Consider the following 13,454-nt stretch of genomic DNA (forward strand, 5'->3'; position numbering starts at 1 on the left):
CCAGGTTGCTCTGGAAAAAGTCTTGCCCCACGACCAGACATCACCAATCTGGGGAAGACTTCTCTGCAATTCCTAGAGTCTGAGAGGTGCCGGCTGGGGGGACAAGGGCCTCAGTCAGTGAAAATAAACTTACGGATCGACAGAAGGGACCCCAAGATCCTGTCCCTAATGTTTAAGGAGGTGGGGTGGGCAGAGGCTGATGGCAGTGGGGTCACTTAGGACCAGTGACTTGTTCCTGCAAGTGGAGCTCTGGAGCTGGGTACCCAGTTCCAAATTCCAGCTCTGACACTTTGGGCCACACACCTGCCTGCTCTGTGCCTCAGTTTCCCCTTTCAGGAGGTGGGGATGGCAACAAGCCTCACGGGATTGAACAAGTTAATATGCCTAGAACTCAGCACCATGTCTGGCCTAGAGTTTGTCCAGGAAAGCAGGAGCTGCCACTGGTTTCCTGTGGCCGCTCTACTCTTGCACCTACAATATGCTGGGGTTGTGACTATGGTCACTTGCTGTGCTCATGATGGGACAGGTCTGTGGGGTTTCAGCCGTGCAACAGAGTGGAAGGGCACACTTGGAATGTCTCTGTTCAGCTGGGGCAAGCCAGGTTTCAGAAGAGCCCCCCTTCCCAGTGACCCTCCTGCCGCATTTTCTCCTTCATGCACTCAGCCTGGCTTGGTTTCACACTGGAGCTGCCAAGACTCTCACTCCTGCTCTCGCCCTCACATCTTACCCTGACTTCAGGCTCTTGCCGAGCCCTGCTTGCTCCAGAATGTACCCCCTGACCACTCTGGTCTGCCCTGGTCTCTTGAGATTTGGAGTCGGGTACAGCTAGGGCCCCAGGCATTCAGTGAGAGGGAGGGTGGGTGGCATGGAGCCCTAGGAGCCAGGGCCAAGGGGGCTCTATTCCTGGCCAGGGGCCACTGTGTTGGCAAATCAGCCTCCCATTCTGGGTCCCAGTGCCTCCATCTGTAGAATGAGGCTCTTTTCCATCCTCTCCATCTGCAGGGGGTGCCTGCCATAACTGCTTGAAGTGTGTTCAATTTTTCTCTTCTCCTCTGGCACAGAGCAGGTGTCAGCATCCTGGGATGGGGGCTCAGTGGAATGTTGGGCCCGATTCCATTTGATTCAGAGCAATTGAACGGTCATTTCTTGATGAAGTATAGCCAGATAGAAAAGGCAGAGGGCCACACCGAGTGGGGGCATGACCAGACTGCCCTGCCACCAGCAGCTCACAGCACACACAGGGAGGTGGGTGCTTATGTGATTGTCCAGGTCCAGTGATTCCCCTCTCATTTTAGCCCAGATAATGGGAACAAGGTGGGAACAGTAAAAGGACTTGCTTAGAACCAGTGTCAGGCACGCCTAGGAGTGGATCCTCGTGCGCCTGACTCCTCCTGGAGGCCCTGAGAAGAAGAGAGGCTGGGGCTGCAGAAAGCAAGCATGGAGAACCCCCACTGCTGCTAGGCCACAGCCTTCCATGAAGCTGAGAGCTCTGAGTAACCAGAAGCTGGGATTCTCCGTCAGGATGTTTGGCCCTCCCTGCTTTGAGGGCTGCTTCATTTCATGTAGGCTCACTTTTAAACATAAATCGTTAATTTCTAATTTCCCTTTTTATGTTTCTGCAGGTATTCAGAACACATTTTACTTTCTATCAGGAATGTCCTTGAATCCAAATTCAGCCTTTATAGTAGTGGTGACTTCTGAAAAACATTCTGGAATACATTTTATCATCCTGAAAAATCTCAATTGAGGTGAATCTCCAACAGATCACATATGGCCCAAGACTGATTACTACCAAGGTGAGAAATACTTTGGGGGCTCTCAAAACCACATCCTGGCCAAGGACTTTGCAACTCAGAGGGCTGTGGCCCTGTGAACAGCCGAGGAGCAGGGACAAGCAGCCATGCTGTTTTCACCCTGGGAGCTAGGCCATCTTCTCTCTAGCAAGTGGGAAGACTGAGATCTTGCCAGGAGCCAAGTGGACTGGTAGGTATCTGGCTGATGCTTTTGAGGTAACACTCTTAAAGTGCTTCAGTGGCAAGAGATGGCACGACCTGGCGAAAGCCGCTGAGAGCCAGTGAACAGTCGCAGTGCAAGGCCTGGCCCCAACACAGCAATTGAGAACATGCTGCAGCTGGGGAAAGTTCTGGCTGGAGTGGCTCTTGGTTCACGTGTGTGAACGCTTTCCTCTTAGGCATTCATTCATTCATTCATTCGAGAGTGTGTGAGAGTGGGGGTGGGGCAGAGCCAGAGGGAAAGAATCTTAAGCAGGCTCCATGCTTGGCATGGAGCCTAACACAGGGCTTGATCTCAGGACCCTGAGATCATGACTCCAGCTGAAATCAAGACAAATCAAGAGCCAGTTGCTTAACTGGCTGAGCCACCCAGGCGCCCCTCCTCTCAGGCTTTAAATGCATGAGGAGCTCACATTTCTCTGGAAAAGGAGTCGCCGCTTTCCCTTCTCTGGGAAGGTTTGGGTTTTAAGGTAATAATGCTTCATCCTGGTTTGAGATTTTCCTACAGAATTGTCCAAGTGAGTTCCTTGATTTTCTCCCGGGAGAGTCTCAGAAAACCTCTTGGGGGAGAGAGTATTTTTGAAAGGAGCCTGAGAAATCTCCCCAGGGTTCTAGAGACCCCAGCTCCCACCTGGATCTAGAAACAGATTCCCACGCTCACGACTGTCACTGCGCATGGCAGCCTTCACTGCACGTGGCAGTCGAGAGCCCTCCCCGGAGGTGCGGGAGGTCCTGATCCCAGTGCCGCCAGCTTGCTCTGTGATCTCTGCTAAGCCCCTCAATCCTTCTGCTCTGCCATGTGCAAACCAAATGCTCCCAGCGTCACCCTGGGTTCTCCATGGCAAAGACGAGCAGAATCCAAGTGGGAGGCTGTTTTTCAGGACCCTTCTCAGCGGTGGTTAGAGATTTCTTCAGAAATGCCATTCTTACCAGGTTGTGAAGAAGGACTGCACCAGTGTGACACACGTGTCCCGGTGTGCCTGGGAGTTTCCTGGTTGAAGCACTGAGAGTTCCATGTCCTGGAGCAATGGGGACAGTTGGTCACCCTGTCCGTGCTCCCCTTTGGTGTGAGAGAGTGAGCAAATTCCAGCTGGTGGTGAGTCCTCCATCTCTTACACCCCCTAATTAAGCCTGGAGGTGGCTTCTCTGTCTGGGTGAAGGAAGACCTATTGGAGATTAACAGGAGAGGAAAGCAGACACTTCAAGATGTCGAAAAGCCTGCCTCTCCCCAACTTCAGGCTTACCTGGACTGGGACTTCTGCCTGGCAGGGGGCACACAGACCCTCCTCCTGTCTTACTAGGTTCCAGTCTCACTAGGTTCCCACGTGGGGCCAGGTGGCAAGAAGGGACAGGTGCGGAGATGCCCAGTTCAATGTCTCCTCCTGTCACATAGAGGCGTCTGACCTTTCCTTGGCTGCTGCACCCTCACAGGCACTGACGGGCAGGGCCACTGATGTGTGCCTCTGGCACACATGCTCCCCCAGCCAGCACCTTCACCTGCCAGCCTGATGCTGGGCCCACGCACTCACAAACGGTAACCAGAGCTTAAGCAAAACACCCACGGAGCCTGAGTTGTGCAGAGAGGGGAGCACACACACAGATGGATGTGGGGATGCAGGAGAGCAGCGCAGGGAAGGGCAGGGACAGGCAGAGGATTCCGAGAGACGCCACAGGGGGCATGTGCCCGGGAGTCCAGAACTGCCATCAGGGCACGAGCGTGCTCAGGAGGTGGCGGTGGCTTTGGACACAGCACACACCCCTCCCCCAGCCTCCTTAGCTAGTCTCCAACCAGAGCTCCAGTTTGGCATCATTTTTGGGGCAGGCCCTGAATGCCAAGAGATGTCCCCCACTCTCTTCCTGCCAGGCAGGAGCCTCTTGGGGCTGCCAGACCTGTGTAGGTACCAGGGCCCTCTGGCATAGCTCCCTGGGAGAACGGGCAGGCCCGGACGTGCTGCACAAGGGAGCAGGCGTGTGGGGGGTGGCTCTTACACAATCCCATCCGGGCTCCGCAAGGCGGGAGAGTTGAAAGGCCGCTGGCAGCTCCCCAGGCCCTTATGCCCAGGCAAGGAAACCACAGCCTGAAATGCCTGGCTTTCTGAAGGGCGGGAAGGCGGGATTTTTTTGAGGCCTGCTCCACTCAGGCTTCCTCCCAGACTCTGTCATTCCTCTGAGGCCAGAGGGGCTGCCAAGCATGTCGGGCACCGAATCAGAGGCTTCCAGAAACTCAGCTAGACTGGTGCCCTCATTTCCCACTGAATATGGGAAGAATTTGTTAAAGACAGTCTTCCTTTGCACAGAGACCTGCAAACAGTGAAACCAATCCCCTTGGGTACAGAGAGCCGCTGGAAAATGAGGTCCTGAGAACACTGATGGTGTACCTGGATGTGCCAGACGTGATTTCAAGCACTTTCTGAATATTAACCGGTTCAATTCTCACCATAACCCCAGAAGGTGGGCCCTGTCATTGTCATCTCCATTCTTTAGAGGTGGGGAGTAACTTGCCCGGGTTGCCACAGCTGGTTATGACCACACGGTCATAACCATATATGCACCCAAGCAGCTTTACCACCATTTATAGCCTTTTTGGCCTTTGGGGAATCAAGCAGAATTGTGAGACAACTAATTAGGAATATGCTGGAAATGGCTTAGGAGCAAGGGTTGCAAATCTAAGTGCCTAGAGGGCCAGGCAGGTGAAATATATAAATGTGTGACTCACACCTGGCGGGGAGAGGCCTGTGGTCCCAACTGGAGAATGTGTAGGCAACCTAGAGAAGTCCTTATACAAATTCCTTAGAACAAAACTTGCCTGGAAGCCATTTCCCACTCCCCCACCCCCACTCCTCCCACCCCACCCCATGGCTTAGAGCAGCTCTGACATAAGCCTACTGCCTCCTAACATAAGCCTACTGCCTCGGACAGGCACCAGGAAATGTGACCTAACAGGGCATGCTAGCTTGTCTGGGGGAGTTTGAAAGGACACAGAAGGAGGAAAGGACAGAGATACTTCAGTGAGTGGAAGTGACAGAGGGCAGGAAGAACAGCAAAGATGTGAGTTACCTGTCCCTGGAGGAAGGAAGCCCTTGATCGCCCAAAGAACTCTATCACTTATGAGTCCAGGGAGATCCAAGGAAGCCACTTCTGCTCCAGGACTCATCTAACAAGACAGACTCCTCCATTTTAGGATTTTTACCCGAGGGTAGCCAAGGTGGCTCAGCGGTTTGGCATCACCTTTGGCCCAGGGTGTGATCCTGGAGACCCGGGATCGAGTTCCATGTCAGGCTCCCTGCAGGGAACCTGCTTCTCCCTCTGCCTGTGTCTCTGCCTCTCTCTGTTTCTCATGAATAAATAAAAACTCTTAAAAAAAAAAAAAAAAAAAGGATTTTCACCCCGGTCTGGTCACTGATTCATTTGGTCACTTGCTATAACCCCTTGGTCTGCTTTTTTGATTTGTTACAAGTAAAGTGATAGCATATTAGAGGTTGAAGGTACAAATTTGCTGATTTTCAATTGGTTTTGACCTACAAAAACATCAGTTTCATAGGATTCAACCCTATAATTGTCCTGTCTACCTTGCAAGGTGCAGAGGATAAATGAAAATGTTTGAAGCATGAGCCGAAGATTCACTGCTATGTACACAGCAGGCACCCTGTGAGTGCTTGGTGGATGTAAATACCGGTTCCAGAACCAGGTGGGCATGAACCCTCCTTACCGCTTCTAGCAAAGCCAACTGCCTGGGGACAGGGTCAGGCAAAGCAGTTCTTCGAGGGAAATTCACACACATTCGGCTCTTTCCGGATGTTTGCGCCAGTGCATTCCATTCCCTCCCCCCCCCCCCGCCCGCCCGCCCGCCCGCCCAGAATCCAGAAGTCATGTCCAGTTTTCAGCTTGGACACAGAGACAACTGCCCAAAGCCACCATCCAAGGAGGGAAGAAGCCTCAATCGCTTAGATGTGGCATAGACTAAGTTAGTTCTCCAAGCATCCGGCTTTTGTGGACCGAACAGTCCCTTCTAGGGTAACCAGAGCTTAATGGATGCACCGCAGGTAGAAGGCGCTGTCCCGCCTCATCTCCGTGGCGTCGCCGCACAAGCCCTCCTCTTCTCCGAGGCTGTGGCACAAAGGAGGGGGTCGCAGCGACAGCGGCCAAAGAGCCCTTTCCTCCTCTGGGGCGAAGGGCGGCCCCAGGTCTGAGCGCAGTAAACGCAACTGGCCCGGGGGCGGGGGGGGGGGGCGAACAAAGAGTTGGGACGCGTGGTCCTCGGGGACACCATCGTGAGCCCCTTGGGTTGGAGCGCGCCCACCTGCGGGGAAAATCCCCCTTCCAGCCATTGGGGTGCCGGGGGTGGGAGGTGGGGGGCAGGACTGAGGCCCGCGGGCGCCCCCTCCGCTGCCGCGCACCCGGGACGGGATGGCGACCGCCAAGCAACAGGAGGCGGCGCGGCTGTCCCGCCCTGTCCAACACCTGTCCTGCGTTCCTCCCGGCCAAAGGACAGGGAGCCCGGGCTTCTCTCTGCCCCGCGCACAGGCCGCCAGGTGTGAACCAGGATGCGGGCCTGACGCGTGCGGCACCGGGGACGTGGGGCGGGGGGCCCAGCCCCGGGTGGCGCCCCAGGCGCGCCGCGCCTCCTGCAGGCCGGGCAGCGGAGCCGGGCCCGAGGCGGCGGCCGGGCGGCTGCGTGGGCAGCTCAGCGCAGGGGTCTCGCGGTGGAACGGGGTCAGCGAGCCCCTGGCCTAGGAGAACCGAGAGGGGCGCCTCAGGCTCTCCGGCCGTTCCTCGCTTGAAGCTCTACGGGACTTGGCATCCGTCCCTCCTCCGCGACTTCAGACTCCGGGTTTTCTCCATTCCCAGATCCGCGGCCCCAAGAGACAGACAGCGGAACCCGCCAATGGCGGGGCGCAAAGCGTCAACTTTGTGTTCGCCCGCCACTCTCCGCCAGTGTGCGCCCGTTTCTCCGGAGTCCCGCCTTCCGTGTCGGGCGCCCCCTTCTGGCAACACACGGATGAACCTTATCTGTCGCCATGTTGAGTGCGGCAGTTATTTTTTTTCTGGAACACTTTCCCACCTGTTCTAGTCTTTCTTCCCACACAACTGGTTTCGCAGCCCGACAGTCAGTTGCGGTGGCGGTGAGGAGCGTGTGATCTGCGGTTTCCGGCTCGTTTGCGTGATCGGGGCGCCACGTCACGCCACGCTTGCCGAGCCCAGCGCCATCTTGAGTGTGGCGCCTTGATGGTTCCCTTCTCAGGGCTCCGCGTGGTTCCCTAAATGGCGCCCCAAACTTCAAGGAGTCCCCAAGGACTAGAGCAACCGGTCTAAGGGGCGATTGTTTGCCCCGGCAAACTCTCAGGGTGTAAGTTCATACGCCCCTCGCAGCGCCTGAAGTGCGGAGAGCGGGCCGGCTCGATGGCCGGGCCCGTTAGGAGGCTCCCCGAGGCTGGCGCGACGGCAGTGACCGCTCGGGGCAGGCGCAGTCCAGGGCGCTGGAGTGCGGGGCCGGCTGTGTGGTGCGACGCCCGTGGGCTGCCCTGCTCGAAGGCAGGAGCCCGCCCCGGCCCGCGAGTCCCCTCGAAGCATGAATTCCACCCAGGGCGTGTGTGTGCGTGTGCCTGGCACGGAGCCCACTCGGCGGCTGGCTCAGGCGGCCAATGCGGGGGGCGGGCAGCGGGGCCACCTCTTCGAAGACCCGGGGCGCCTGGGGCCGGGCAGAGGGCGTGGAGGAGGTAGAGACGGGGCGGCCCAGGAGCGCGGCTCTCGGCCACGAGCCCTCGCGGCTCGACGCAGGGCTCCTACCCCCTCGCCCTGGGGTGATTCTCGGTCGAAGGTGCCCCGGCGCGGGGGGCGGGCACCTCCCCGGGCACCGCACAGGGCGCCGCCCCGGGCGAGCGCGGCCCAGCACCCGGCCTTCCCCTCCCCCTCGCTGGCAGCCGTCGTGCGCGCCGGTCCGCCGCCTCCTCTTCCCTCCCCCTCCTTCCGAGCAGCCGTGGGGAGGGGAGGAGGGGGGGCTGGGCGGGCGGCTTTGCCGCGCTTTGGCTTTCTGCGTCAGCAGCCCCAGCAAAACAGCGGCGGGAGCGCGCGCCCCGAGCGCGCTCGTGCGCCCTCCCCCCGCGGCGCCGGCGCCGCCGAGACCCGGCAAACTAAGGCCCTGAATGACAGTGCGGCCGGCGACTGCGCAGCGCGGGACGCACCAAGGCACTGCCGCTTTAAGCACGCTTGCCCATTGTTCGGAATCGAGCCAATGAGAGAGCGCCCGCTCCCTGCGCTCAGCCAATAGCATCCGGGCAGAGGAGGCCGAGGGCCGCCCACTAATCTATATTAAAGGTTCTGGCGCCGCGTGAGTTCCCCACTGGCTGCTCTGAAAAGCCATCTTTGCATTGTTCCTGTGTCCGGCTCCCCGTTCGCCGCAACCACCTCCGCCGCGCGCCTCCTCCGCCTCCGCGGACTCCGGCAGCTCCCTCGCCAGAGTCCTCGAACTCTTGCTCTCTTTTTAATCCGCTGCATCGGATCACCGGCGTGCCCCATCATGTCAGACGCGGCCGTGGACACCAGCTCCGAGATCACCACCAAGGTGAGGCTGGACGCCGCCCGCCCCTTCGGGCTCCGCGCGCTGCTGCCGCCGGAGCGGTGTTTGGCGCGCGCGGCCGCCGGGCTGCCCCGAACCCGGTTTCGCTTTCTCCGGCGGAGGGACCTCTCGCCCCCGGCCTAGGCCCCCGGGCAGCCCACTCTTTTGTGTGCGGGGGGGGGGCGGGAAGCACCGCGGCAGACGCGATGCCCGTCGGGGAGTGGGCCGGGCGCCCTCGGGGCTCCGGGAGGCGGGCGCGGGGGTTCAGCGACTCGGGTGGCGGGTGCTCCACGGTTCCTGAAACTTGTTTGTGACTCGTCTGGAAGGTGGCGGGAGACGAGGGGCCGGGCAGGGGGGTCGTCAGCCCGCAGGGCGCACGGAAATAACTTTGAAACTCGAGCGCGTTTGGAATCGGAAGTGCCGGTGGCGGGGGGGGGGGCGCGTGCGGGCGCGGGCCGGCTGCGGGAAGTGGCGGCTCCGCAACGAGCGCCCGCCGGCGGCGCTGCTCTTTGTTCGGAGCCCGGCCGCCTCGTTTCGCGCCTTGCGGTCGGTCCGAGGTGGTTTATGTGGCCCGCGGTCCGCCAAGGCGGCGTGGGGCAGCGGGTCGGCCGACCGCGACGTCGATTGTCTGCGCGGAGGTGTGAAGGTCTCCTCCGCCCTGGGTGCCCGCAGGGAGGGCGGGGATAGGCGTCCTCCGGGAGGAGTGCGCCCGGGAGCAGCCGCCCAGCTCCAATAATTCACCAGCGGTGCCGGGCTTGGCTGTGGAGGAGGCGAGCCCACGCGCCTTTGGGGAGGAAACGGAAAGTGAAGGAACGGCGCGCCGGGGCGACGATGGGCGCCCCCCGCGGCTGCCCGGGAGCACCGTGTGCGCGGCCGCCCCGGAGCCGACGCGGACGAACAAAAGCTGTGGCCGGGGCTGGCCGGCGGCGGGGTCGCGCCGGGCGCCGGGGCTTGTCGGGGCCTGACGCTTCCGAGCTCCCTGCCCTCGGTCTTGAGGTCCTGCGCGTTTGGCGCAGCTCCGGGTCTGCGCGCCGGGTCGTTCCGGCGGCCCGCGCGGGGAGCGTCTCCGTCTCCGCCCTCGGCGGGAGCGCGGCACCCTGAGGCGGATCGGTTTTTTTCACCTAAGGTTCTGGTCCGTGCCCCTGTGGGTCCGGGCGGGAGTCACCTTGGCGTCTCCTTAACCTCTATGCCCGTGGCGTCACCTCTGGCTTTCTCCCAGGGGTGACTCCCCCGGCGGAGCGGAGCTTGCGCCCGGGATCTCCGCAAGGGCTCCAGCCGGCCGCCTCCGGGCGCAGCCCGAGAACTAGTTGGGTGGGGGGAGGGTCGGCCCTCGCCGGCGCGGACGTTCGATTCCCTGCAAGGTGCTTTCCCGCCGGGAGCAATAAATAGCCCCGTGGACCGCGCGTCCCCGACGGCCTCGGGCTGCGGGACTGCAAAAGCCCCGCGGACTTCGGGGCGGCCTCCCGCGGGACTTTGCCCGCCAAATGCAGAGAGAGGGGCCCGCGCGTGGAGGCCTGCGGTGGAAGCGTCGAGAGGCCCGGAAAGGCTGGCGCGCAGGTCGCGCGGCGGCCGGGCCCGCGCAGCCCGCAGGCTCCGGGTCTCCAGGGTCAGGGGCGCACTCGCGGCCCCGGGCCACGTGCTCCGCGCGCGCGGTGCGTGCCGAGGCCCGCGCGCAAAGCCCGCCGGGCGGGGGCTGCGCGCCTGCGCGCCGCGTTCTCCCCGCCCCCACCCGCTCCCCGGGGCTTCGGCCGCCAGGGGGCGGGAGCGGGCGGCGCCGGGGTTCGCGGCCCGCCGGCCGGTGGTAATGGGGTCGACAGGTGCCCCGGGGCCGCTCGCTGGACGGAGGCCGAGCTGCGCCCGGCCCGGCGCCTGTTTGTGTTGGCGGCTGGATCGGCAGGGCCAGGTGGAAAAAGTTACTGGGCTTCGGGCGCCAGCGGCCTCTGGGAAGCCGGCGGCGTCCGCCCCTCGAGGTGCGCCGTGACGAGCGGGCGGCCGGCGGCGACCAAGAGCTCCGGGGGCCGCTGTGCAGCCAGGACGTTGGTGCGCTCGGGGCTTCCAGAGACCTGCGCCCAAGGCCTGCCGGGGAGCTGCCGGGGAGCTGCCGGCCCGCCTGTGAGGACTCCCCCGCCCCTTCCCGGGCCGGCCGCCCACGGGCTTCTCCCGCAGCGCCCCGGCCCTCCCTCCATTAGCTTATTTATTTATGGCACATACCTGCTGTCTTCCAAGGAGGATGTGTGAGGCGGAGCTCTCTGGTTGGAAACCAGTCTGCGAAGGGAGTGCGAGTGGAGTGTTCCCGGGCTCGTCTGCCCGGCCAGACGGGTTTATGGCTGCGGTGCCACATGGCTCTTCCCTGTCTGCAGATGCAGGAGTAGGGGCAGTGGGAGCAACTGCAGAGGGTTCTTTTTTTTGTTGTTGTTTTTTGGTGTTTCTTCAGAGTTGAGAAATTGGAAACTCTGACCACAAACTGGGTATCCTGTGGCTCCCCCTTCCTGTATTTCCAAGCGTAACACGGGGCTGTTAGGACATCAGATCAGTGCGACATTGATGCCCTTTTGAGTCCTGGGCCTCTTTACCAGGTCAGGGGTTCTCCAAAGACTTACTGGTTCCCTCTTACTTTTTGAAGGACTTAAAGGAGAAGAAGGAAGTTGTGGAGGAGGCAGAGAATGGAAGAGACGCGCCTGCTAATGGGAACGCTGTGAGTGTCTGTCTTGCCCGTGCTGCCCTAGCTGCTCCTGGCTGGAAGTGCTCTCCAGCTTGGGCTTAGTCTGGGGCGAGCAAGGAGGTTGTCCTTGGGTAGTTCCTGTATCGCGGTCTTCTGCTGGAACGTTAGGAAGAGGAGTTAAGGTCTTGTGCCTGGTCTGGGGCCCCGGGTGCATTGGGTGGGGCCTGGGGGAAGGGGTGGTGATCTGTTATTAACAACCTGGTATGTTTTTCTGTCGAGGAGAATGAGGAAAATGGGGAGCAGGAGGCTGACAATGAGGTAGATGAAGAAGAGGAGGAAGGCGGGGAGGAAGAAGAGGAGGAGGAGGAAGGTGATGGTGAGTAGCCTTGTTTGTCTCCCTTTTTAGGGGGTGCTTTTCCCTGGACTTGTCGAGCAAAGGGGCAGGAATTGAGAATTCCTGGGGTGCAGACGGGTTGGACCACCTGCAGCTGGGTTTGTACAGTGCAGTTGGACTATGGTTTTAGGCTAGTGAAGCTGTGCCCACATACCCACACTCCCACCAGGTGACCCACGTGCTGATTTGTTATTCTGTCCTGTTTGGGGGCAGCTGCTTGGGTCCTCTTTCCCCCTAAAGACCAGTGCCTACATGGGTGACGCGGTACCCTGAATGCCTGGTTTGTCAGGCAGCAGAGATAAGGAATACTCCTCTTCCTTGGCGAATCTGTTACTGGGAGGTCTTCTGAGGAGCTGCAGTGTTGTCATGTCCCCACCCCACCCAAGTTTGGGCTGTCACTGGGCGGGTAGAGTACCAGGATTCTTCTGGTTGGTTGAGAAAGGAAGTGTGGTTTACTCTGGGGTTTGGTTCTACAGGAGAGGAAGAGGATGGAGATGAAGATGAGGAGGCCGAGGCAGCTACGGGCAAACGGGCAGCTGAAGACGATGAGGTGGGTTCTGGCTTGGGTGGGGTCAGGATCTGAGGCACTATATATAGCCAGAGGGGCTGATTCGGACTTGGGTGGTGTGGTCCCAAAAGGCTCCCTTATCTTGAGCAGGAACAGGAAAGAACTCTAGGCCTGGCTTTTCCAGAGCTCTGGAAGCTTCTGGAGTGGCAAGTGCTTGGTCCTGGTCTCTCCCCATAGGAGTTGGGGTGGGTCCAATGGGCTGCAGGGGCCTTGACCTCCTTTCTCTGTGCAGGATGACGACGTCGACACCAAGAAGCAGAAGACTGATGAGGATGACTAGACAGCAAAAAAAAAAGGAAAAGTTAAACTTAACAAAAAAAAGGCCACCGTGACCTATTCACCCTCCACTTCCCGTCTCAGAATCTAAACGTGGTCACCTTCGAGTAGAGAGTCCCGCCCGCCTGCCCAACGCGGGCAGCGCCACCCGCAGATGACACACGCTCTCCGCCACCCAACCAAAACCACAACGTGAATTTGCAACAGGGGAGGAAAAAAGAACCAAAACTTCCAAGGCCCTGCTTTTTTTCTTAAAAGTACTTTAAAAAGGAAAATTTGTTTGTATTTTTTATTTACATTTTATATTTTTGTACATATTGTTAGGGGTCAGCCATTTTTAATGATCTCGGATGACCAAACCAGCCTTCGGAGCGTTCTCTGTCCTACTTCTGACTTTACTTGTGGTGTGACCATGTTCATTATAATCTCAAAGGAGAAAAAAAACCTTGTAAAAAAAGCAAAAACAACAACAAAAAAACAATCTTATTCCGAGCATTCCAGTAACTTTTTTGTGTATGTACTTAGCTGTACTATAAGTAGTTGGTTTGTATGAGATGGTTAAAAAGGCCAAAGATAAAAGGTTTCTTTTTTTCCTTTTTTGTCTATGAAGTTGCTGTTTATTTTTTTTGGCCTGTTTGATGTATGTGTGAAACAATGTTGTCCAACAATAAACCGGAATTTTATTTTGCTGAGTTGTTCTAACAAAGCTGTCTCAAGCCTGGTTTTTCGGTGTTTCAGTTTGGACTTTTCTGGGGAGAGAGGCAAGGATGGGAGGGGGAGGATTGGGAGGATCTTGAGCTGGAACACAGCTGTATTTCCTGGGGATAGTGGGCTGAAGACCCAAGTTGGCAAGGAGGATGGGTTATGCCGCTTGGGCAGCTAGGTGGGTGGCCATGGTGGTCAAGGGCTGAGCTGCAGCCGGTCACCAAGACCTGGCGGGAGGGCGCTGGCCTTAGCGCTTGTGAAGGGGATGCTGCTTGTCTGGG

At 59.1% G+C, this 13,454-nt stretch overlaps 1 protein-coding gene across 1 annotated transcript; it reads left to right on the forward strand.

The window, feature by feature from the left end:
- The first annotated feature begins 8,333 nt into the window (after positions 1-8,333).
- PTMA (prothymosin alpha) lies at positions 8,334-13,170 on the forward strand. The gene is given in 5 exon segments (NM_001252198.1): positions 8,334-8,574; positions 11,192-11,263; positions 11,513-11,606; positions 12,101-12,174; positions 12,425-13,170. Coding segments are annotated over 5 exon segments (333 nt in total). The 5' UTR covers positions 8,334-8,529; the 3' UTR covers positions 12,473-13,170.
- The last annotated feature ends 284 nt before the right edge of the window (positions 13,171-13,454 follow it).

The sequence above is a fragment of the Canis lupus genome, chromosome 25, assembly GCF_011100685.1.
Source record: "Canis lupus familiaris isolate Mischka breed German Shepherd chromosome 25, alternate assembly UU_Cfam_GSD_1.0, whole genome shotgun sequence".
Taxonomy (NCBI): Eukaryota; Metazoa; Chordata; class Mammalia; order Carnivora; family Canidae; genus Canis; species Canis lupus.